Source organism: Manacus candei, unplaced genomic scaffold (assembly GCF_025592945.1).
Source record: "Manacus candei isolate 608988 ecotype Guabito, Panama unplaced genomic scaffold, ASM2559294v1 h1tg000015l, whole genome shotgun sequence".
NCBI classification, from domain to species: Eukaryota; Metazoa; Chordata; class Aves; order Passeriformes; family Pipridae; genus Manacus; species Manacus candei.
Genome location: NW_026138063.1, coordinates 15,851,839 through 15,879,083, shown reverse-complemented (window position 1 = coordinate 15,879,083; position 27,245 = coordinate 15,851,839). Strand labels below are relative to the sequence as shown.

The window sequence follows — 27,245 nt, the reverse complement described above, 5'->3', positions numbered from 1 at the left end:
TCTATTGATGTAAAAAACTTTCCATAAATTAATGTTTTAGATGTTGAACCCTTAATTGCGGTCCCTTATTTAAAGATATCATTGATTCCCTCCTGCTTCACTTTCTATCTCTCAGGCAAATCTTGATACTTATCCATAGTGCTCCACAGAAGAGATATTTTTCTGTATAGATATCAAAAACATTTCCTATTCAGAAAAACCCTCAGTTAAATGCTCCTTTTCTTTTTTTAAATCCTGCATAGGGGTACAAAACTTTGGAATTCTCTTGGCATCATATGAAACTTTTCTGTTGCAAACCATGAGCAGGGATGAACAGTTCACCTGGTTTGTGCCATGGACCAACCAACTAGTGATTACCTTTGTCTGGCAGTAACCTGGCATTAAAATCCACCTTGGGATATGGACTGTGCTTCATTGTGCTCCTAATCCACCTAAACTACTGAGTGAGTCAATACTTCCAGGAGTATTCTCACTTCAGAGCACGAGCCATATTGGTCTTTTTTTCCCATTGGCTAATAAGTACACTTCCTAATAAAACATTATTAATTATTTTTTAGAAGACTGACACATAGTATCAAACCTTACCAAAAAATCTTTAAAAATACTCTGAGCAAAGCATGGAAAGAATGTGTTACAGAAGGTAAAAGCCAGTCTTCAAGTTAGTACTCTTTGCCATCTACTGGGGCTTATTTGAACAGGGTAAATGCTGTAATTTAACAACATAATCATGCTGCATAATCGCAGCACTATAATTCTTTTCTTGCACTTCAAAAGACTGTTTGCAGATGCAGCAGCCATTTTATAAATCCCATTACAGAATACAGGCTGCTCCTTTTCCTTTAGTTGTGCTCCACTCTCCCCCTTCATTCTCATACAGTGCAGGTCCTGTCTCTGGGGGGAGCAGAACTGTGCTGGAGGTGTCTGTTTTTAGATGTCAGAACAGCATTCTTCTCAACCTCTAGACATTGTTCCCCGAACCACATGATCAGCAAATCAGCACATTACTGCTGACTTCTGCGTCTTTTCAATCTTGTCTAAACAACTTTAAACTTGTGTCACCACAAGGTAGCACAAAACAAATAATATTTCCCTAAATGTTTTGTCTTTGGTGTAAATAACTTATTCAGAAAGATTTGCAAGAGGTAATTAAAGTACCTTGCTGAGTAAAAAAACCTTGGAGGCAATACAGTGAGAAGTGACTCAAAAGTGACTCAAGATGTAGATCAAAAGACACATACATCCAAAAAAAAAAAATAAAATGGGAAAAACATCACTCAGACCTCCCCCATTTTTCTTTTACAGTTCTCATTAGAAATTTTTTAAAAGAAAACAAAAAATGCCATTGTACAGAACTCAAAAATTAAGACAAGAAACCTTTAAAAACTCATTTGAATAAACAGAAAAAGTAGGGGAAGGAGGGAGAAAGTATAAAAAGTAAATATATTGATGGTCATGGTCCACAGTCTTACTGTGTGACTCTATGTTTACAGCATCCTACAGTATCTTCTGGCCTCCTATTGTTCTATCTTAGCATCAATATAAAAGCATCAATAAAAGCACATGAAATATTATTGGTTTTTTATATATAATAACCCAGTTTAATTTATTTTACCTTAGTATAAGCTTGTCATGCATATCAAGAAAATATGGGAAGTTGTCTATCAGAAAAAAATATATTCATGTCATCTTATTGAAAACTAAATGACTGAAATCTAAAGAGTTGTGAGTCATGCCAACTTCACAGACCACTTCCATACATCTGGATCATATCTGAAGGAAAGATTAAATTATTTTTCTATAAGCCTTGGTAGAATTGCAGATTTCAGTTAAGACAACATTCAGCATTTTTCACAACAAATAACTGAGTTACTTTTAAGTTTTACACTCAAGACACTTCACTGTACAAAAACTGATGATGGAAAGTAAGCAGAATATTTCCACATAATTGAGAAGGAAACTCGGAGGCTGTTCTGTTTTCTCTTTCTTAAACTAACAAATTCATGTTTCAGTGTCTTTATTGCTTTAATATTTCACCCTTTTTTTGCTCAACTGTTTTAATAAAAGAAATAATTCTGGGAAAAGCTATAAGTAAGTTAAGACCACATAAAATAATTTACTCTGGAAAACAGTTGAGTTACCTCATTACTTGATTATTTGATAGTGCAGAGTTGCAACCCCTCAGGACTGAAAGATATGCAGAAGGAATGTTTCATATTCATTTTCTATCAAAAGCACTACAGTTAATCCAACTATTTGCTAAAATAAATAGGATTTATAAAAATTCAAATGCACTATAACCTCACTCATCTTGACTAAGCGCTCAGACACTCCTATTCATGAACATCTCACTGCACTACTGGAGCCTCCCTGCTGCTTCATGCAAATGCATTTATGATTCATGTTCTTTACATAAATCAAATTACACTACAGCAACTGGAAAATTCTACAAAGAATTTCACTATCAGAAAATTAAAAAGAAAGACCAAAGAAAATATCAAAAGCCACATGGAAGTAAAATAAGAGGTCTCAGAAAACTTGTACTGCATTAAATAATCTATTTTTATGAACTAAGCCCCATTTTGTATTCATCAAGGGAAAGGTACATTTTTCACCTCGTGTTACCCAACACAGAATAAAAAATTTAAAGCAAGAATCCCAGTGACAGAAAGGCAGCCACAGAGACAAACAGGACAAGACAAACTATGAAAGAGCAACAGAACATACGTTTTAGTCAACTGAATTAATAGCCTGTGCTGTACTATGTATACAGTCAGGTGGAACCTTCACAGAGCAACTCAGGCCCTCTGTTTGGGAGCTTATAATCCAAGATGTGCCTTTGGGCACTTTCACGAGTGTATAAAAGCTACAAATTACCCTGTCTTCAGGATGCTTTTATCATACATTAGCTACCACAAGGCAAATGCAAAAATTTATTCCTGAGGAAGATACATGAGGATAACTTTTCCCCTGACAAATTAAATGCAAAACTAGATTAAAAGAAAAAAAAAAAAAAGGTTAAAACTAAGCATCTTGGAATAATAGAAAAACCCTGAAACTGAAAAATAATTTGAAGAAAATAAACATCACTGAAAGAAACTGCTGCTGACAGTAATCAAATTATTATACTAACAACGTTTCAGCAGTATCTTTGCTAAGTGATAGCTCAAAAAGGAGAGAACAAGGCACTACAGCTGCATTTGGAATTTTCTATATTAGCTACACACTTGGATTTTGTCCCAATATTTCTGCAGCAGAATGTTTTTAATTTTACATTTATTAGCATGATAAGTTATTGAATAACAATTGTGGCAGCTTATAGTTCATTATAAGATATACAGCATTTCAAGCAGATAATAATAAACGCTGTTATTACAATGACTTTGGTTTCATGTCATTGGTATAATAAAACATCTGCCCAGAAATCTCAATTTAATTAAGTCTATTGCATCTATGCATAAATATTGCATTAAACCAGTATTATTTCCCATACACTTAAAAATAACATATCAGCCTATTTTCATTACACTCCTTCCACAAAGATGCTTAACATTTAATTGTCCAATGAAACAAACAGTATATTTCTAAGGTTTCACATTCACAGAGACAAAACTAGAAAATAAAAAAGTAGTGCAATTAAACATTGTTAAAATATAATAGGAAATCTGATCTTCTAATATATTTTTTCAGTTTTACTGTGTAAAGGCTGAAGCTTCTTCACAAAGTACCTCCTGACCCAGTACCTGACAAAGGAACACCTCATGCAGACAGTTATATACTGTAGCATTTACCAAAAGCTTTACAATTATTAAAATAGAACACATAAAATATCTTGCATCATCTAAAGGTATCAGGCAAAAATGACCACCTACATTTTAAGCTGAATGGTGCCACCTGTGTACAAATTCAGTGTACCTCTTGTCTGGTTTGAATGAATCCATGTCTAGAACATGGTCCCAGTATCCCATCTGGATCTTTCAGCAGCACTTAAATGAAAGGAATTACTCTTGTTCCTCTAAATGGTGTGTAAACCACTGGTTGTCACTGAGAGGTGATGAACAGAAAGCATGTTACTCACCAATAAAGTAGTTGTTTCCCAGTGCAAGCATTTCTTCAGAAAGAACAAGTCCACCCAGTGCCTGGAGAAGAGTGACACTTCTGCCATCAATGAGTGAACACTGTTTAAATCCAGTGCTTGTGACTTTCCATAGCAGAATGAGAGAAGCAGTAGCATCTTGCCTTATTCTAAGAAAAGAAATAATGAGAATATTTACACTGAGGGAAATTTGTGTTATTAGGAAATACATCACTGTAGAACAAAAGCTTATCAATAAAGAAGAAAATCTTAAATTTAGCAAGCATGGAATCAGGAAAAGTCCTGAAGATTTTTAGCATGTCCACAAAATTAAAAAATGCTTCAACTGTAAGATTTGCATAATAGTATATGTAACAGCAGATTAAATCACACAGAGTTCCAATTTCCAATACTTGAAGGTCACCATCTTACTGCTCAAGAAGAGATTTACATAAATATCACGTAATAGTTCAGGATCCTTATTCAGTCTCTGTATTTATGCCTTTTTGAGTAGTACTTCCATTCTACATCTACAATGCCATCATTTTCTGCAGCTGAAGTACATCCAGGGCTCTTGTTTACTGAAGAACATTCAATGTTCACTCAATACAGGGAGACAGATCCTTGTAGAAATCCCCATTTGTCTGACACACGAGATCGAAGATTCGGGACACTTTATTCTTTTAAATCAAATGAGTCATGCAATGCTCCCAAGGTCACTGAGTCCATGGTGTCTTCCTGAATACTGGCAGACTGGATATGGGGTTTACTAGTGCCTATACACTGTTGGCTCCGTTAGGAAGCGCTGTACTCTATGCCACTCTTTCTGTCCCCTCAGGATATATTTTTTCCTACTCCCCTCCACAAAGAAACAATAAAAACCTGTCATGTTTCTGGCAAGTTCCCAAATACTTGGGCATTAATTTCCTCAGAAGGAATACCAAAGGAGTTTAAACAATCCTCCAAAAATTCAAACACAACTACATCCAACTGCTAAAAACTGATAATTTTCTCTTGCTGAAAACAGACTTCCAAATACCTAGAGATGTTCTGTTCCATAATTTTCTGTAATAAAATTATTTCAATCCTGCTCAAAACACAAGGAAATTGTCATTTTTCATTTGACTTCAAAACAACAAAGTTTTGTAATCATGCATGACCCAAGTTGAAAAAATGTTGCAACTAGACATCATAAGAAAAATTTTTACAGTATTTTGGGTCCTCTTTAAGAAAAGTCCTTTGCTGACCATCTCATTTTAGAACAGGATAGAAACTAGTTTCACAGTTTAGATCACACCTGACAATCAAAACAAAACAAACTTATTAAACTCAAATTATTTACCTTTCATAGGTAGCCATTGAACCAGATATGTTACTTGGGCCTTCACCATAGGAAATAAGATGAAATAAAGATAGTTTCCCTGACCTGTCCTAATCTAAGTAGATATAAAACACAACTAAATATATGTAGTGTAAAAATCACCAAAAATTACTATGTACTCTGCAGCCTCCTTTAAAATGGGGTGCCTCCATTTTAAATAGAGCTTTAGAATCCACAAATGCCAGCTTTTTCCTGATTCCAAGAAAAGACACTTGTTTGCTTTCAGATTCCAGCCAGCCAGAGCATCCACACTCACAGATCTCTTTCTGGCTTAGGCTTAAGGCTCATGAATGAGCACAATTCAAAGTGCTGTGGGAAGGGTAAGACACCCCCACGTTTAACAGTTACTGCTCCAAACTGTCTGCAGCTTGTCTGCTTGCATCGGTTTGTTTTTTCCTGTGAGCATGGCCTTTTTTAACAGAAACCTGGGATCCTGAAAGATAAGATGACAGTATGAGAAAAGGAGGCTATTTTGGGAAAATCTAAGTCTAAAATTGCAGTAAAGCTGTGAGCCAGAGAGCTACGTTGGCAGATTTTTATTTAAAATAAAATTTCCAATATGAAAATGCCTCATCCCAACTGACAGAATCAGATCTTTCTAGGAAGTCAGGTTCTGTTAATTAAATGTAACAAAGTAAGTATGTGATGGAAAAAGCAAGACTTTGAAAAGCAAATAACAGAATAAATTCAAATTTTTGAGAAACGTGGTTTGTAGGACATACACAAAGATTTCACAGCTGATGATGACACCCAAAGCAATAACCCAGCAATCAAGTACAAATGCACAAAATACATGCATTTATATAGTCAACGATAACATTTTCTACCAGCAAGTTCATCTTGAGATTAAAGGGGGTAAAAAAGTGTTCACTGCATGAAGTAGAAAGGAAATGTCATATCTTCTTCAAACTGACATCTTCAACACATCTGCCCTAATTTCTATTGCATTATGATAGCCCAGAGACAGCTTACATGCTCACATCTTCTAAAACATTAAATACTTGGGGAAAATTATGCCAAGCAAAGTGCTGTGATGGCACCACTCGATGCCTGAAGTCTGTCTGCAGTTCTCTCATAGACCTTTAGCCATCTGACAGATCTGCCTGCCTGAAAAACTGTTGTCGAAAATATCCAGTCAAAGAAGAATAAAAGCATTTTTGTATTTTATCACATAGAATGAATATTCTTACTTTATTGACGTGTTCTGTGGAACTTCAAAGGAGACAAGCCGGCCTCCAGCAGAGCTATTGGAACTGGCATTTCCACAAGCCACATCTGGGGTTATCTGAAAATAAAAATAGCTTTATTTAACACTAAATGAGAAAATCTGACCAATGAAAACATGAAAGAATTTTTTTTAAAAATGACATGAATAGTCCAGCAGTCATCTTTTAAAAATCCTCAGGAAGGACCAAAACATTCACCAAAGTCTTTATGCTGCCAATAGACATTCTGAAAATTTACATAACCATCCTTTTAGGTTTTTATTTTAACAAAAAATTCCTGCATGTAAGTGTGAACTTCTAAAGGCATCTTCTTTTAAAAGTGAACATGTTTAGAAAAAGATGAATAGACTTCTGGTCTTTTAAAATAATAAATAAAGCTCTAACATTTGCCACATCCAAGAAATATTACATCAGTAATTTATGCGTTCTTGGAGGATTTATAATAGCAAATATATTGTCTTTCTACTATACTATGTTTTTTTCCAAACATGTTTCCTTTAAAAAACACTCTCCCACTTGCCCATTGCTATTCTTTGCAAGTAAAAGTTGCTCAGACAAACAGTGCTTTCAGATGGAAAAAAATGATGATCACAGTTGAGAGTGAAAGGATGTGTTTGCCAAATTTAGTGATGCCTACCAGGCATAGAAATCAGTTACTTCATTAACTAAATCAAGACACCATGAAAGATGTCACACATCACAAAGCAATCACAGACAGACTCCTCAATTATTCAGATCTTCAAAAGTAGTAATTTCCTAAAGACATTTTGAAAATCATCAATGGTTCCAAGGATAAATATATTTCAAATAAGTAATATTTTATGTGGCATGATTGAGTCTATTACTTAAATTAACATCATCAGTAGTTTTAAAGGATTAGTTTTCAAGTATCTTCATCAGTTTACTATGAAATATCACACTGTAAAAAGAAACTCAATAAACCAGTTTAATCTTCAAATTTCTAGGAAGATTTTGCCATGTTATATTTTCAGTCATGGAGAACATGTGTGCAAGCTTTTTACATCAGCTTTGCTGAAAAGGCAAAAATGCAACCTGACACCCTTCCGTGAACTAATTTTACATCCAAGAAAAAGCCAGAATCCAATTTATAACCTTAAATAAAATTCAAATTCACATTCTAAACATGATTATGAAACACGTGTAAAAACAGGAACAACAGAAGTCCAGAATACAATGCAAGTAATAATTTTTTAGGAGACTCAGAGTTTATTTCAACTCAGGCAAGACAAACACACAGTATTGACATTTCCCGATGTGAATGATTTCCCAATGTCTAGATTACATGATTCATTGTTGAACTCCCTGGAACATATAGTATGAACACAGGTAGTTTATGAAAATAAAGTGAGATGCAATTTTATTGTATTTATTCAAGTGAATTTAAAAAAAAATTATATATCCATTACAATTTTTAAATCTCAGGAGTCAAAATAATGGAGCTAACATTAAAGGCATGATGCATCCAAAGTTAATATGGCTAACACTCTTCCTGTGCCAACAGGAAAAATGTCCCCATTTAAACTTCCATTTTCTTTGAGAATCTATATTCCTACTAGAAAAAAGGGAAAAAAGAAATCAGCATCTTCATTCTCATGCAGTCTTATGCTACATCTAAAAATACACCCCTTTTATAGTATTTCTATAGTTTTACAATTTCATGCTCCTATTACCTTGGAACACAAGTGGGAAAACTGTAATTTATGCATTTCATTTAACTTACTGTTTAATATCAAAAGTTTGTAAAGGGTATTGATCTCTTTGAAACTCAAATTAAAAAAAAAAACACATAAAAATATAGAAGCAAGAGCTGAGCAAAATGGCTGCATAACAAGAGCTGAGATTTGACCTTGAGAAAATGGAAAAAAAAAACCACAAATAAAAAAAACACTGAGCAAAAAACTTTAACTTGCAAACACATCAGAATTTAGGATTAATCAGCAGGAAAAGCACACATAGGAAATACTGCAATGATAATCAGAAGAGTGAAAGGCAAAATGAATGATTTTGACTCTTCTATTAAGAGATTTGTAATGTTTGATGTCTTTATCTAGGAAGTCCGTTTGTAATTGGCCCTGACTTCAAGCTCTAAGAATCTGATAAAATAATCATATAAACCAGTAGGACACTAAAACCAGGATTTTACAAAGCCAAAATTCTAATTTCTTTTACATATTAAAACCCCTGATACTTGGATCAGACAAAAAAACACAGGCAGAATCAGCAGCTCTCATAAGGAACAAGAAATGGTCCCAGCAGTGTCCTATTTCAGGCAAATACTATAGAGACAAAAATGACAGTTTTGACACCTGAATTAAGAAAAAAATTGCAGTTTTTCCACAGCTGTGAGAAATATGTATAAAGATTTTTAAGTATGTCTTTTTCATGTTTTAACAGAGCTCTCTGCAAAATTAAGCAACTGAAGAATGGAGGCAAAGACAACCAATACATCACAATAATAAAGGACACTCAGAAGATGAAACAATCTGTAATTTTCATTCCCCCCCAAAAAAAAAATATTAAAAAACAATTACATCTAACTACAATGACATGAAACTCTTCTAAAATTCCCCCGAAGTATTCAATAGTACAGAACCTCTAAGACAGCAAGGAAGTTCCTTGGGGAACAGACTTAGATCTATAACACAGATGATGCAGCTACTTAAAAAATAGTCACCAAAGAAAAAAAAATCCTCATGCACCTGCCAGAGTCTGAAGAATGTTTAGGAACTGATTGCAAGGATAAGCTACTGTGTCAATAGAGAATACATTCAAGAGCTGTTCTTGACAACCTTAGAGTTTAAAATTATTATCAAATTGTTGACAGTAAACACAGAATTCCTCCTTACATACATCTTCCATGACTTTGCATCTAAATAATTTTATGGTTTTTAAAAAATAACATAATATATAAAAATTAAATTTATGCTTTGAATACTTTAAAATTTTACATAGGTAGAAGAGCATCATTTGAGAAAGCAAGAGTGAAATCTTGAGAAGAGTATTTACTCCTACAATCTCTACCTGGACCTTTACAAGGCAGCACTGACTGGCTACATTTCCTTACCAGGCCATAGCAGTAGTATAGATGAGATTGCAAAGAAAATCAGGTGTGGTACCTAAAAAGAAAGCAACAGACTATTCTTCCATATTACAACTTTTCTGAAGAAATTAAATAGTGTGAATGGTACAGCTACTCCCCTGCCTTATACAGACCAGAATAATGAGATATACACTTAATGCAACAAGTGCTGAAATACATACATAAATCCCAAGGCAACATTTTAACATGAATGAGTGCCTTTATTACATTGATAAGTGTACTAGAGTTTAATTCAATGAGGCTAAGAAGAGTAGCATACAGACACTGTCTGCATTTACACAGCCTCTCAGTACTGAAATTAGTTCTTTGAAGATAGGTATAAGAAATTTCATAGTATGTTTCTTGAAAAGCTGAGCAGACATTTGTAAGTCTGCAAGAACTTATCAACGTGGGCAGACTAATCCTGAACCGCACAAAATACAGCAATTCTGCCACCGCAATACATTTGCATTTCTTTTGTATCTCCACCCCCTGAGTTCACAAAATTGCAGAAGGCTTTTACTTCTTGCAAAACATGCCACACTTTCCTCAAACTTGAAAGTGGTCTGTGAGTGGAATGGCCAAATTTATATGAGCTTTAGAAATTCCTCACTACCCTATTAAGAAGATAATAAAGATTATTTCTGAAATCTAGCAGATACTTCCAAATACTGGAAAAGGCTGCCCAGGTATCTTGTGCACTCTTCATCCTTTGAGTTAAGACTCAGCTGAACACAATTCTGAGCAACTTGCCCCAGCTGACCCTGCTTTGAGCAAGGAGTTTGCTCAATGTCCAGAGATCCTTTCCAACCTCACCTACACTGATGCTGTGAGTGAAAATTCACCCAATGAGCCAATTGCCCACTAAGTCTTTGCTGTAAATTGCCATTGTAACTTCAGTGACACCACAGCTTTCACAAAACCCCACTCCAGCATACAAGAAGAGTGTTTTGTTTCATTCAGATGTCCCCAAAGCTTACACAAATAAGTCTGTGTGAACGTGTGTGCACACTCATGCACACACAGATACCTGTGTATTTTTAACTGAAACCTTCCTCCTGTGCTAGCTGAGAATGTTCTCTTTGATTTATCTCTTGTCTTTCAAACTCAAAAAGTTGTTCTCCTATTTTTACTCCTGATGAGGTAACAAAGAAATCTGCATGGTCTTAGAGCCAGAGCAAAGTGGGGCAAATTAGTCTGGAATTAAACAGAATACATGAATGCACACATCATTCTTGAACTAAATAAAAGAGATGGATACAAACTCACCTTACAGCAAAGAAAAAAAAAACTTTAAACATATTTGAAAAGACATTATGTTAATGCAAAGAGCAGGAAAATGAGCTCTTTGAGAAAAACAAGGCTGTGTTCTGGGGTGGTGTCCCATGAAAACTGAATTACTTGTTCATTAGGAATGGTAACCTTTCAGTTCTTCAGTGGCACAGAAACTGTCACGATAAATGCATTATCAGGAATGGTCTTATAAATGCTGCTTCTTTCAAATCTTCTTCCAAGGGATTTCATACTAATTTTCAATTCAATAAAAAAAGTTTTGTAACGTGAAATCTGGCTTTTCTGAACATATAACCACTTTTCTATCAGGACAGGGCCTGCAGGATTTATTCTCTTCCAACCCCCTAAGGGTGGCAAGAAGTATCTGTTATTTTTTAAGAAATATAACATTTGGTAGTCTTCCTTATGCAAGGGAAAAATAATGTGTGAAACAGAGAAAACAGGTTACATACTGACTATAGACCTTGAACAGCTGTTTGCAAATAATTAAAAAGTTAAAAGAAAAGTAAGAAAATAAAAGGCAGTATAATAGAACTATAAGAGGGGATCTGTTACTATCCACTTGCAATCAAGATGCCAAGCAATGAAGCAGGATCACTTCTGGCACAGAAATCCAACTCAGAACAAGATAATAAAAGAAAAAAAGAGAAAAAAAATCAGTTCCAGTACCCTTCCCTGTGGTATGAAAAACTACTGGTTTTGAAAATCTAGTGTCATGTAGCTTAACCTCCACACGAGTGTACTTGTTTCTACCCTCTAGAGTTTCATATGGGACAATGCTTGAAAGAAAACCAGAATAAAAAGAAAATTGAGGTTTATTTCTAACATATCTCACCAGTGGGAGAGAAAAGTAAAAGTGTTCAGAGTAGGAGTAGTGCCTCTCTGAAGAACACCAAGGGGAGGCTGACAGACTGCATCCAAAACCAGTACCAAACGAAGAAAGTTTCCCAGTTATTGCAGCATTGAAATGGGAGGTAAAGAAGGCTGCACATCCACCCGGGGAATTCTGTTGCTGGTAGTTTGTTTCTTTGCTCATCTGAGCAAAAGGCCCTTTGTAGAATCAGCAATCACACCACCAAGAGGATCCAGTGCATTTTGATGCATGATAATCCTCCAGATAACACTGTTAAAACTTTGCATTTCTGTCACGGACTACCAATGTCAACAGTAGAGGCAGATGCATCAGCAGGCACGGGAGGTTATCTTACCCAATGACACTTTCTCAGATAGATTACCTGGGTTATCACATTAACCATCTGCCTTCTGGTCTCAAGCTGGCCACCAAAATCAATGTCAACTTCATAAAATCTGCTGTTCATCCTGTACAGGTTTTGGCTGGGATGGATTTGATTTTCTTCGCAGTAGCTTTCATGGTGCTGTGTTTTGGATTTGTGATGAGCACAGGGTTGATAACAGGGATGTTTTAGTTATCACTGGACGGTGCTTACACAGCATTAAGGCCTTTTCTCTTTCTTAGACTGCCCTGCCAGCAAGTAGGCTGGGGGGTGCACAGCTTTGGGGGACCACAGTGGAACAGCAGAGCCCAACTGACCAAAAGGACATCCCACACCATACAATGTCATACTCAGTAATAAAACTCGGGGTGGGAGGTGGAAGTTGGCCAGGGCTGCTGTTGCTCAGAGAGTGGCTGGGCATTGGTTACTTAGCTGTGAGTAACCGGGGCTTTTCACATCATTTGTTTTGTTTAGGTTTTTAATTTATTTTTCTTTATAGCTTTCTTTTTCTTCCTTTTTTTTTTAATCTCCCCATGAGTTCTCACACTTTTACCCTTCCAATTCTCATTGGATGGGGGAGTGAGCAAGTGGCTGTGTGCGGTTTAGCTGCCTATCCTCTGCTGACATCACAGCACAGTCATTCAATAAATATTACTGCCCTGAATAATTAATAGTCATTTATTATTCCAAAGTGTAAGGAGATAATAAAGGTAAACATTGTATGAACAAGTTCATCAAGCAAATATTTCACGCAGTCAAATCTTTATATGCAGAGTGTGAGCTCAGGTCACTGGAGAGTAAATTGGGACGTACATTTCAACCAAAGACTGTCAAGTCAGCTAGAGATATTTCTACACAAAACACTGAGAGTAAACACATCAAACACATCAGGCCTTTTTTTTTTTTTTCTCCTCAGACTCTCTGAGACTTCCAGTCAGGATGATTCCTGAAGGAGGAGTTAAGAATCCAGCTACTTTTTAAAGACAGCTCTGGATAACCAAAAGTCCTGAGCCCACCTGCCAATATAGCTTCAGATGAGCGAGCCTTCAGTATCTTAATGGAATTGCACTCACTAGAATTCCTTATAAGGGTATTTTTGTCCTTAAAGAACTTTGATTTTAGGAAAGCTAGTATTTGTGATCATCTATTAAACATCATTTAGCAATAGAACTTAATAAACTAAGGTTTATGTGAATTTCATATAAGTTTTTTTTAGCATATTGAGCTTTTGGAGACATTTAGGGTTTTGCTTTGAAAACAAATATAATAAAGACTATTACTTATCCAGAGATGCTTGCATCAATTGTCTATCAGAATGGTGTTTGTACAGAAAATTCCATAAACAAATATTGTAGAGAAGAGAGTGAAGTTACAGATTTATCCTAGAAGAAAGGTAAAATTATTCTAGCAAAATCTGTGTTTCCTTCTGTCTCCTTATGTGTTTGTAGGATATCTTCTTCTAAAAACAAAAGAAAGATATTAGAGACTTCTAAAACAAATCTTATATACAGGTAGAAGATCTGTCCTTAGTCAAACCAGAATTATACATGTTCCAGTACTTTAACAGCAATCATAAGAGGGAATGTCAAGAAAATAGGTTAAGAAAAGGGTAAGCATATATACTCCAGCCTTCACCCATTTCCATGACAAATATTTTCCTAAGATATCATTCCTAAGGATGGAGTTTCTGTTCTGTATTTAGCAATCTCAAATGGATCTCTCTTCCATGATTCCATTCGGATTCTGTTCTGTTCCTCCTTCTACCCCCATACCAACCTTGTCAAAAGTGCACAAACATTTAACAACACATAAAGTAATCAAGATTCAAAGGTCTCTGTTTCAAGCAGAATTATTCCTTAAGCAAATTCCATTGTTGCAGAGGAGGAGTACTCCCTTTCAGGATTTTCCACTTGACTCAGCCATACTCCTTTTAAAGGTTTATAATTTACTGACTAAAGAACACACGTAAAACAAATGCTGTCCCCACTGCAAGAGGAATTAGAAGTTTATTGTAGCCTCTAATCACTAGTTCCAAAACCTTGAATCTGAGCACAAAACTGCAGTATAAGTAGAAGGTTAGGCTGGGACTCACGTGCTCAGCATTCTAATTCCTGGCTGTGCACCTGGCAAAACACTTTACTGTTCTGAGCTTCAGTGTCTCCATCTGTAAAATATGAAGAACACTGCTGATTTCCTTTGAAAAGAATTTGAGATCTATTATGGAAAAGTCATATATAAGAGTTTGGTACTACTATTCTTACAGTTGATTTTGTACACAGAAACCTTTATTAAATCCATTAATCGAGTCTGATTAATGAGATGGGGGTTTTTTTTCTTCTACTATTGGCTAATATATACCTTTTCTACACTGTAACAAAAAGATGATTGAACTGAAGAAATGTGGATTGTTAGTTGGATCTCTCTTGCAAGTGGAATAAGGTAATTGCACCAAATAAGAAAAAGAGTTCTCTTTCAACAGCTGAGCACAAAGACAAATTCCTGTTATACTGAAGAAATCAATTGAGAGAAAATATTCTTGTCTAGGATCTGTGTTTTTACTCCTTAATCTGCATATCAGGAAAAGATTAATTTCCTATATCAAGACCTCTCTAAGAAATGAAACTGTACCCAAAGACATTTTTAATTTGTCTACTGCTCCAGACAATACTGAGATGGTTCATCCAAGCAAACAGTGCTAAATATATCCCTGAGATCAAGGAATACAGAAAACATGTCCAACCATAAGCATACATCGTGCATCTCCTAGACAGTCTGCTTCTCTCCGGTATTCATATTTTGAGTTGCCAAAACTTCCTGGAAAAGCTTCCATGTAAACTTAATCTTTCCAAGATAGTGAGAGCTTTCAATTGGAAAGATTCTGGCAAAATTTCTCTCTGAGACAAAAGAACTTGAAGAACAGTAGTTCACTTGCAGTATCAGCATAGAATAATTTGGAAAACTGACTGTCTTGGAAGATTTAAAAAAGCAAACGAACAAACAACATAATAGTATCAGTCTTTGTTGTCCTCTGAATATCAACAAAGATCAAAACAGTACATTTTTGCAATACAAAATCTACAGCTACTTTAATTTTTTCTTTTTAAGAGAGCAAGAAAGGATCAAGCTTTGCAAAGTTCTTAGAGCTGTGAGGAAAGGTAGTATTTTTCTTATTAACACTTAACTTTTTAATTTTGAAGCCTCCACCAAAGAGGCTTTCTAACACAAACCAAATCAACTCTCTTCAAGGCAAATCAACTCTCTTCAGTTTAATATAGATCAGAGACAATGTCTTGAATCAGCAACTGAAATCCCTTTGTTTCAGATAATCATCTCTCTCACTGCAAATTCCAAAGAACAAGGTAGAAGGTCATTATGCCACACTAAAGAGTTTGTGAAAAATACAAGACCCATCCTAATATATTAAAAACATGCCAACACCAGCAATTTCCTAATAGGGCAACAAGTAATTTCCATTTTAGTGTTCATAGTGCAATTGCAATTCATAACTTCTCAGGAATAATACAGAAGAATAATAATTTCTCAGGAAGAATACAGAAGACATGCAGAAGGGGGGACTCGAGCTATTAAAATACATGCTTGCAAACAATCTGTTTGACTGAAATTCTTAGTGAACCTGCCTAAAATGCAAACTAGGCAAAAATGTTACTTATACAATACCAGACCACAGATTGAGGAAGACACACCAGGGAAATCTGGTGCAGGGAAGAGCATGCCCTTAATTGATCAGGACACATGGAGCGACCATGCAGAGATGAGACTGCATTTAAACTAAGTAATAAGAGCAGATCATTGTTTGGTTCTGCTTCAGTGCTCTCTCCAAACTCCATCCTTGGTGCCTGACATATGTTCTACTGAAAAATAACAGAGAGGGGAGATGGAATTCCAAGAAATAAAGCTTTGTGCTCCAGACACTGCCTACCAGAACTCCTACTGACATGGGAGACAGCCCTATAAACACTTCCACCTCAGATATAACCTGAGGGTCATAACACATCAAACATATACTTTACATATGTTAATTCTACTTTGAAAAATTGATTTAAATTAATTTTCCAGTAAAAACATCTGCAAATTTTTGTTCACTAGCAAAGAACGATGAAAAACACACTTCCTCCAGGATTAAACACATGCCTGTTCACTTCCTCATTATGTACTGTGTGAAAACACCTCAGGAGAATCAAACTCATTGAAACACTTTAAAAAGAGATACAGTGGACATTTTCCTTGTTTTACCTGAATAAACTGAAATGAAATGACTTCACAAGGCCTTTCTCAACAAGAAAAAATGTCACAAAGATTCAACTCTTTGCCTACAGAAATTAAAATATTTCTTCATCAACAAGTTTCAATACCCCTAGTGCTTGGTACTAAGCTGGTCATTAGTTTAACAGTAACCAGGTAAAGTCTGACACTTTTTTTAAACATTTGCAGACACTGGAGTCCATGCAAGACATGCATTACTAAAAAAGCAGTGTACAGCACAGCAGAAAGCAAAGGATCATATGTTGTGTGCTATCCAGTTGTAGTTTTGCCAGGTAGTGTTAAGTTTGGGATTGTTTGTAAGAGTTACAACAAACATGTAAAAGTTTAAATATTTAAAAGTTTCCACCACTGTCACTGCATCTCCAGAGCTCTGCACTGTGTAATATACTAACTACCAATTTAATCCTTAAATAACTATGTTTTCTTAACACTGCAGGAACCTGTATTTTTCAAAGCAACACATGATTATAACTGCAAATAGCAAAAAATATATTAAAGGTATTGCTTTAGCCTTTATCTTTGCCTAAATTTATTTGATGTTTGGAGAGACAAATGCCTGCAAGAAACAATATTATTCCGTTTCAAAAAACCACCTAATACAACACATTGATCAGCTTAAACCCATTACTTGTAACATGTATCAAATGGGTTTTTGTGTTTAATTTTACTGGCATATTAACTCAGGGCAGAGATCACATCTTCAGTCCTCTCGTGTAGAAGCCCACGAAATGATGCACAAATGACAACCCAAAAACGATAACACTTTCAAAGTTTTTTTTCCTGTGCCTTTTCATTTAGACAGAATACTCTCACCTCTGTTTCATCCCACTTCAGTTCTACCACCTTCTGTCCCGCTCTTGGCTGCCACGTAGGTAAAGCCACAGTCGCTCTTGAGCGAGGCAGAACAACGTCAGGTTCCAGGGTGGGTGAGGAGGGGCTGCTCTGCCGTGGGGACGTCGGCTCTGTCCTTTCAGACACGGGAAGGTTGGGAAATGAGTGCTCACAGTTTGTTCCCTCATAGCCTTCACTGCACAGACAGAGGTAGCCATCACCGCTGGTGCTGCAGTTACCATGGTGACAGGGGTTGCTGGCACAAGGATCTGAAACAAACTGGGAAAAGCATATCATATAGGTCAGTTACTGATTATAAAGGATTTATTTCTGAGTTTTAAAAATACCGTAAAACGGGATTCTTTAGCCCTACTGTATTTATCTTCTAAACATATTTATGAACCGAGCTCATCTTTGATGTATCTTCAAGGAGGTAAATTCAAAGGATTAAAGAAGAATACAAATTAATCTATATTAACTAATTTCCTCCGACCATTTATGCTAATTCACTGTTGCCACATTCAAGCAAAGAGATAAGCATGAAATAGGAACATGGCCACTGTTCATTATCAGGAATTTTCAAAAACACTCTTAAAAGAGTAATCTATTCAGGGAAAACAAGAGGCATCTTGAAACTTAAGGGAGTAATGGAAATAGGACTGGGACACAGAACTCGTCCAGACCTCCAGGTCACGAAGCAGCTCTTTGTGGTCAGAGTTAACCACATCACACAATCCTATTCATGGACACAGCTTCCAGTGGAAAACAGACAGGGTTTTTACCCACACCTCATTTTATGGACAGTAGTTTCAGAATACAATTCATTTTGGTGCTGAAAACTTTCAGGAATTAGAAAGTAGGGGCAAAAATGTGCCTGTTCTTAAAACAGCATAGGAAAAGACTGAGCTGAGTGATGTAGGAAATATCCTGTCCTAGCCTTGCATGCCTTTAATTTCTAGCTTAAATTTACCTACAGCTAGTTTGTACTCAGTTTCTTACATCATCATTGACTTTCATGTTAAATGTCTTCCCTCTTCTGTGCTGACTTTTACACCCCTAATGTATTTATAGAATACATGTACAAACTCTTCTCAGGTTTCATCTCCTAGAAAAATAAGCCATGCTTGCCCAGTGTCCTCAGGGAGGACAAACCTTTTCCTCTGGACACCTCCTCATTTTTGCACCTGGGACTCCAGAGTTTAGCACTGGCTTTTGGAAATGCACCAATACTTTTGCTTGTCCTGGAAACAGCTTCCTGGATAATAGTTCAGAATTGTCTGCCTTAGTGAGAATTAAATCACTCTGCTGGCTCAGTGTCATCGTTTGACCATGACAGACACGCAGTTCCCTTGATTTGTCTTCACACCAGAGGGATTCCATCACTGGAATCAGACATTTCCTCAGTCTTTAAATGCAAATTTCGCCCAAGAGCTCCAGTTCTAAAGGTTACCCAGTTCTTCCCTGTACAATATTCCAGTCCTTCCCTGAATAAGCAATGCTTCTTGTTACATCTCTCAGTAAAGAACCACCCTCATTTATTATTAAACATTTGTTTTAATTATCACAGGAATTACATAAACTTTATATATCATTAATGTCATAAAAACAAGTATTGGGTCGGTCTACACTAGGAATTTTATTTTTTCATCAGTCCAAAGGTCTCATGTCCCCAAATCCTAATATTACACTTTCTTATATAAAACAGTACTATTATTGACCTCAACTGGAATTCTTTCTTTGGTTGGAATTTTTGTACACCCCAGACTCTGTAACGTTTTTGGACAGAAAACAGAGGAAATATTATGATGAAAGTTAATTTTGGGGTCAGTTAATGATGAATGTCAGACTTTGTACTGACTGATGTAGAAGAGTCAGGGGCAATGGAAGACACTCCAACATATATGATCTACTCATTTATCTGGTGGGATTGGCTGCAGCTCAGAATGTTATTTACTTTGCATGAGGACACATCTCATACAAAGTAGGTGATACATTAGACATCAGGTTCAAGCTCTGACTCTTCTCTCTCTTTAAAACTCAGCTATATAGCAATTTTATATATATAGCTGATACATCAAGTATCAAAGAAGTATGGATTTTTATTATCAGAAGGGCTTATGTCCTTAAAGTCTCTTTCTCCTGCAAATCAACAGAATATATAAGTTCTCCAAGAACAATTTCTAGATCTCTTCTCCACAAAACAATATCTAAGGGACAGAAAAGAACAATTTCCAGGAAGGAACAAAACTAGTTCTGTTCTATGGTTTGTCAGTTACATTTTAAGCTTGTTCCACTGCCAAATACCAGAGATATTCACAGAAATGTCCTTTTCCTTTAAGAGTACTGAAGATAAAAAGTGTTGACATGTGAACAAAGCCCAGTTCAAAAACCGTTGCAACAGTTTTTTCATATTCTCGTTTCTTGAACTAGATCTGAGTTTCAAAGACATGCAGATATTCTATTGTTGGATAAGCTCTTTACTCACACTTTCACAATGAATCCAAATTCACATTAACCCACTTTTTGTTAATAATTTAATTGTTCTTGTCACACCTAAAATGTTAAGGTTATTATTTGCAAACCTAGTAACAAGAAGAAAAAATAACATTTTCAAACAGTCACAAAGGGCACTTTTTCCCATTAGTGAATGCATCCATCCACTTTACCAGTAAAATAATACAAAATGCTGTGTGACACATACTATTTGCTGTAAGCTGTTTTGAGCTTGTTTGACTGGGAACAGATGTGCTTGATGACAACACCTTGTGCCTTAGGAACCACCCCTAACATTCCACATGGGGTGGAAATGAATATAACTAAAAGTGATAAATTTAGATGAAGAATAAAAAAAAAAAGTTGTGTGTAGATTTAGAACTTGAGCCATGGACTTTCCCAGAACTCAGTTTTATTAAGTACTTCGCAGGATTTTGTCATTCTCTTTTCTTGGTCGTAATTCTAAAGCTCGATTCTCTTTCAATAAGCCTATCAAACAAATCAATGTCCTTTGTGCATAAGTTTTCTGTTAAATTAGCAGACAAAAAGAGATAAGCAAATATAATTGATTAATTTGTGTTGGTTGTTATGTGTCAATGGTTCCTCTAGTCCTCACCAAGGTGGCAGCAATGATTAGCCAAGGGATCTGAGAAACACCTTGATACAGTGTCAAAAGGCAGCAAAATTTCAAGGCTTAACCTTCATCAAACTATTGAAGCTCACAAAAATAAGAAATAACTATCCTTGGTCTCATAAGTAAGAGTTAAACATAAGCATATTGCAAGCACACAACTAAAAGAGCCCTTTTTTAGCCATTCCTTGTGAACTTCACAGTATTTTAAGAGACTGTTGCATAGAGAAAAAGAGGAAGCAAGTAACACATATCCATATAACCCATGATTAAATACTCACACAGTATGATCAATACTTACAAAAATCCGGGGAGTTTTTAGGTGCAATATTTCAATAATTATGATTAAGAAAGTATATTTAGTATTTAGGTCTCTTGTTTTGATCCCAGTTTTTCCATTTAATAGTCTCTCTGTTTCCATAATATGTTTGTTGACTAAATAGGCAGAGTCAGCCACTACAGCTGACAAAGCCAAGCTAAAAAGCATAAAATGTGTTTGCACACAGTAACTATTCCATGTGCCTGGACAGTTGTAATCTTTGGAGCATTTTTCCAATAGAATCCTAAGAGAGATGAATACCAAGGTGCCCTTCATAACATAGTTAATTTTCCAAAGGCAGACTGATTATGGTATAAACACTGGGTTTGTTTAAGAGTCACACTCACAAACATGGATCATTTGCCAACCAGTCCAATTGTTTCCTAAGGTTTCAGTTTAAGATAAAACACTACAGGATATAAATCTGCAAGTTCTTTCTGCCAGTACTACTTGTGGCGACACCAATTTGTCATTTGATGCTCATTCAGAATCTCTTCAAAGTGGTTCTACTTGTTCTACCTGGAGACAGTCCAGGTAGATCCTTCAGAGAGCTTCAAAAAATAGAATAAGTCTAAAGAGAGAACATTTTTCCAGTTAAAGGATTTTGTGGTTCTCAAATATGTAAAATGACTTTAGCTGGTTGGGATTTAGTCAGCTAGTTTCTTCGTGTGTTCTGGTAATAAGAGATTTTAAGAGAAATTTAAATCAGTAAAAGTTTTGCACCTAAGCTGCTGAAGAAATTCCTCAATACACAGACAACTCTCACAAGATCCACCACAAATCACCAGGATCAGACACACTAATTCAATATATGCATGGTACATTAAAAATTACGAACATCTGAATACTTTTGAAAGAAAATCATTAAAACTTACAATCTAAGCTATTATCTGCTTTTAATACAGTAAGGAGGGGAGAAAAGTTGTTTTTTTTTTTCCCTTACGAGCACATCTGAAATATCATCTATTTCTGCATATGCATCTATTTATGAAAAAGAGATGGAAACAGATTTAAATCTTTTACACAGCAATGGCAATAAAGATTATCTAGAATTGCAATCTCTTTGAAAAAATGGTTTAATTATGTTCAAACTATTATTTAAATTCATTCTCATTCAATCCTTTACACAGTGAAGCTGTAAATCCCCTTCTATCACACATTAAATATTAGCGCAAACTAGGACATTAAAGGCAAGGAAAAAAGATGAATTGAAATAGTAAAAAAACCTCAAAAGTTCCAAAAAGCAGCCACAGAAAAATCATTGAGATGAGTATATCAAATAAATGCATTTTCTTCTGTTTTGAGAAAAGACTGTCTTGTGACTTGGTAGGAGTCAAGCAACATATCTGGGTTCAATTTCTGGCTCTCCCAGAGACATCCTGTGTGACCTGAGAACAGTCAGACTCTATCTCTGCCTCGTTCCCAACTGTAAAATGGAGATTACACTTCCCTTCTCACACTGCCTGTGTTGTTTGGTTAGAAAGTAATTTTTTTTCAGGATGGGAAGCAAAGAGACAGATGTAGATAGGAACTCTCAAGTAGCAGTTAAATACAAATAAATGTAATCAAGAAATTCAGGTTTCTTTCAAACACTTCTTTGCTCTGACAAACAAGCATTTAGAAGAACATCCAGTAAACTTAAAAGTTAAGAAAAAGTCCTAAGTTACATCACCTCTTCTAATTAACCCATAAATGACAGAAAAATCATCTTGATAATGCATCCTTTAGACACTGTATTCTTCCTCAAAACAAGATTTACTTGAAAACAACTAGGTCAAAGAAAATATTAATTTTTCAACTGTGACCAAACATAAAAGAAATAAAACAAGTGTGCAATACACTCTGATTACAGGAATAGGATGAATGAGAGCTTTTTGTCACATGAGGATGTAAAAATCAACCAGTATCAGCACCAGGGTGCACAGAGATATTGCCACCTTAAATGGCTGGTTTTTACTTAAAAGCTGCTGCAATTTGCTTTGTGTTTGAGTTTAAGGACACTCTTCACAAGTAATTCTTCTACCACATGAGGAGAAGTAGTAGCAGGTCAGAGTGAAACCCTGCCTGACAGGGTGCAGTGGCCACAGATCCGACACCAGCCAGTCCACACAGGAATTGGAACACCACAATTTGTCAGAAGGAAAAAGTACCATTGTGGTGCTATTTCATACCAGGAGGTGCCCACATGCAATGAACCACACCAATCTGAGCCCTGGCATCAGGGACTTGAAAGAATGGGCAGCCACAAAGTCATGGAAATCTCTTTATACAGAGGTCCTGGAAGCCACAGCAATCAGGGCTGTCTTTGGCATCCCTCAAAACAGTGTAAGCTGGACAAAATATTTATATAAAACATAAAACATCAATATGGCAGCTATATCCATTTCAGTTAATAGGAACTAACTACAAGCTGCAAGATAGGATTGGAATTAATCAAGATTTAGAAGGTTAAGGCCAAGAACTGTGTCAAACTGAAAAAACAATGTAAGCCACTTCTTTCTAAAAGTAAGCATTTACTGTTTTCATTTAGCAATTCAACTCAATGCCCCAACCCATCAAGAAAGCCATCAATAAATCTAATAAAGTGCAACCTTTATCAGATAATTCAGAAAATGACTCTTTGAAACACCATTAACAGTGAGAATTTTGGATTCCTTCCAAGCTGCAATTCTCATTCCATGAGTTTTGAATATTCACAGTAATGAAACTGCCAGTGAATGTAATAAGGGGATATAAAACATTTTTTTTTACTTCAGTGAAGCAGCAAAAAAAGGCCTAAAGAAATTGTCTGTTTAATTGCAAACCAAAGCATGGCTGCCCAAATCTATCTGAAAAACCAACAAACATAACAAGGCAAAATTTGAACAGCATGAGAGATTTTAAAAACAGAGCTCCAGCAAATGGCTAATTTACCCTTGTGTAATAAGTTACCAGGCACCAACTGCTTTGCTCTACCTATCCTCAGGCACAGTTACCTCAAGGCACACTGAAATAACTGCCAAGCAAATTGAGATCACTTTCCCTCTCCCTCAACAAAAGGAAAATATCTGCTTCACGCTAATCACGCAGAACTGTCAGATGTCAGCATGTACATAAACAGTTATTGACAAGCACCTCACATTTTTCCTCAGCTTTTCTCATCAGATGATTTTTGATCCTTTCTTTTTCAATATATATTTGCTTTTTTCCTGTTACGAGAGGACATTCAATTTTGTTCATATTTGTCTAAATATAACGGATTTATAATTACACTCCGAGCAGACAAACTAAGCCAACTTACTGTGACTTTCAACAACACCCATACTTAGCAAAGACACTTTTTAAAAAGCAAAATGAAGTCAGAATATCCATCCTGAAGATAGGTCAACTACTTAAGACAATTACCAATAGATATGTGAAGATTAGCACTGAGATTTTCTTATTGCAGCATCATCTCATTTTACTCTCAGTAAGGGTTGGCATCCTACAGCACAATTGTTAGATGGAACCCCAGTGGCACTCTTATTACTGGTGGCAAAACTAGGGGGTAATTCTGAAGGCACAGCATTACATCTGTTACAGTGGCACAATACATTTGTTCATTTAGATCTTATGCTATTATTTCATTATTAAGACATCACACAGTGAAAGAACTATCAATAGTGGTTTTATTCTTAATACCGTTTTCCCTTTTTAGAAGTAATTTTTCTTGAGCAACAGTAGGGTGCACAAAATATTTTTTGAGAGGACATTAAGATATGTAACAATATGAGAATTAGTAACATTTTTTATTTCTTGAATGAACTAGTGAAAAGCTGAAATTAAGTAAATATGCTCCCTTAAATTATTCTAGAATTCCATAAAAAACCACACAAACAAGTGTTCCAACTTACATGCAAAAGATTTAATTTTTTTTTTAAGTAAAATATTTATTAATTTGAATCTAATGAATTTAAATTTACATGAATTGAAGTTTGAAGTTGAGTATGTGTGTCACAGTCTAACCCAAAGCTAATAATAATAATATATCAAAATCTTAAAGTTCCATCATGAATACTCTAAGGTGGGATCAGGACTAGACCAGGGAGGAATACAGTTCAAATATCATTATGAAAACATAATCCCAAACAATCTACTACTGGAATTTTCAAAACTGAATAAAGAAATTAGTCAACCTATTGAAAGTAAGATGTTTTTGAACTCCTAAATTTTTAGCTGTTTTAAAAACAGTAGTGTGCTCTAGCCTCCACAGTAATGCCAAGTTTTACACAATCTATGTGTCTGTCCACCCTTACAAATATTGACCTTACTGAACAAACCAGATTCGACAGTTTTCTATAAATCTCAAAAATAACTAATTTTTTTACTTTTCTTGCATGAACAAGCAACCAGAGGGAGGATCAAGCCTATGTAATTGTTCTGACTAATAAAAAGTGCACAGCATAAGCTCCCACTGGATTACACACAAGACAGAACACCCCTACAAAGTTCAGCAGCAGGAACAGCAACAGCATTCTCATTTTCTTTAGCATCAACATCAATCAACCTCAAGACACAAATTCACCTAAAACAAGACTTCGTTAGTTCAAGTACTAATGGTATTTCTTGATTTATAAGTCTGAGGCTTCAGACATTTTCTAGATGAGATACAGCAAAACTGACACACAGTTCTTGTAAGAACAAGAGGAGGACTGAATAATACAGTGAGTTGTGCATAAAACTATGCAGTTGAACCATCAACACTGCATTAAATCCTGAAAAACTCCAGACATGTGACAACTGGCTACTCTCACGGCCTTTTGCCCACAAAAGGCTGTGAAAACAGGCAAAGATAATAAACACATCCCTAAGTTATCCAGAAGATGTGATATAACCAGCAGTTCACTGATGTCACATTTCCAAATCTTATAGGGAAAAAAACAATTAAAATTTGGGGAGTTTGAAAAGAAGCAGTTGTAATTTCAAGCCACAATGCATCAGAAAGGAGACATTTTGCCATCTGAGGCATTTGGCAATCAATAAAACAACAAAAGCTTGTGCACTGGGTCAGACAGATGAGCATTGGATGAGTCTTCCAGCACTTTCAAACTCATTCCTGCACTCCATCCACTACTACTGAAAACACAGTAGATCACAGCTATATGGTCTGCTCATTTTTTGCTTACTTTTCATACTTACACATTCCTCCAGATCCAAAGTTAAAATATTGTCTAGTTGGAGAAATACCAAAAGAAAGATGAAAATAATGGTGACCCCCATGAATGCATTCTCCCAGTACACATTCTCTGGTTTGCTGTGTTGGACAATGTTACTACCCAGGACTGCTATTTTAAAACCTCTTTCCTCTGTATATTAATATAGACTTGATTTTAATTGTTTGAGCTCAAATTAGAATCAGATTAGAATTCCAAAATCCAGCTACAGTTTTATATGGTTATTGGGGGTTACACCAAGAACTAAATACACTTAATTAATTAATACACTTAAAGACACTGTGCAGAACTGACACCTAAAGCGAATCAATGAAAAGGGTTGCCAGTGTGAAGTATCTGCCTCCAGATCTCTCATTACAGCAGACAAGGACTCACAGCCTTCCTTATTGGATTAGGAACCTAACAGTTTTCTTGTCACAGGTGATTTTTAACTTTAAGACAGGGTTGGAGGCATCTTTATCTCATAACAAAGCACTGTCTGCACATAAAAAGGAATATCCAAAGAGTTTCAAGTGAACATCCACTTATTAATCCCTGAAGAACTTATCATTTTACTGCAAAAAGTAATTGGATTAAATATTTGAACAATGTTAGGAGAGACATAAAAGCCCAAAATTTCTCTGCTCCTCCTTGCTTAAACACCATCCCTCACTCGTGTTGGCACTCATCCCATTGTCACACTCTCCATCCCTGTGAAAGCAGTTTAAACTACAATGTTGTATCTCACGTTTTATGACAGGCAGAGTGAACTCAGCTACTTCACGGCAGCTCACACACAGTAACTTGCTAAGGTATGAAAACAGCAGCATATGCCTGAACCTTGAGAATAAGCCAACCTTCAGATGCATAAAATAGGCCATTATATTCAGCGGTGAGAGGCAGTGCTTCTTTTAGCCTCATCTGAAATAGCAGTTTTGCCCAGTCAGTAAAAAAACCTTTTTGGGGTCATTTTTTTAAAACCATATTGATCTTGTGGTCCAAAAGACCTTCTAAAATTGGTACTGAAATGGACTGGATTATCGTTTTTCCCATGCCATCCAGTAACAATTGCTCAGGGTTTTATCTTACTAGCCTATGCCAACACAATTTTTCTCATGTCAGGTTTTGATTATTTCCATTTAATTTCAGCTACTCGATCACTCTCACAACTTCTAATTATATACACAGACTTTTAATTTCCTTAATACA

The 27,245-nt window shown here is 35.7% G+C and overlaps 1 protein-coding gene across 1 annotated transcript in view; it reads right to left on the bottom strand.

Annotated features, from left to right (window-relative positions):
• Positions 1 to 27,245, bottom strand: part of DNER (delta/notch like EGF repeat containing) — a 119,845-nt gene that overhangs the window by 55,383 nt on the left and 37,217 nt on the right. The window contains exons 2-4 of the mRNA XM_051781940.1: positions 17,405 to 17,701; positions 6,644 to 6,738; positions 4,076 to 4,242 (exon numbers count right to left, since the gene is read on the bottom strand). Of these exons, the coding sequence (XP_051637900.1) occupies positions 4,076 to 4,242; positions 6,644 to 6,738; positions 17,405 to 17,701 (559 nt within the window). The remainder of the gene's footprint in view (positions 1 to 4,075; positions 4,243 to 6,643; positions 6,739 to 17,404; positions 17,702 to 27,245) is intronic.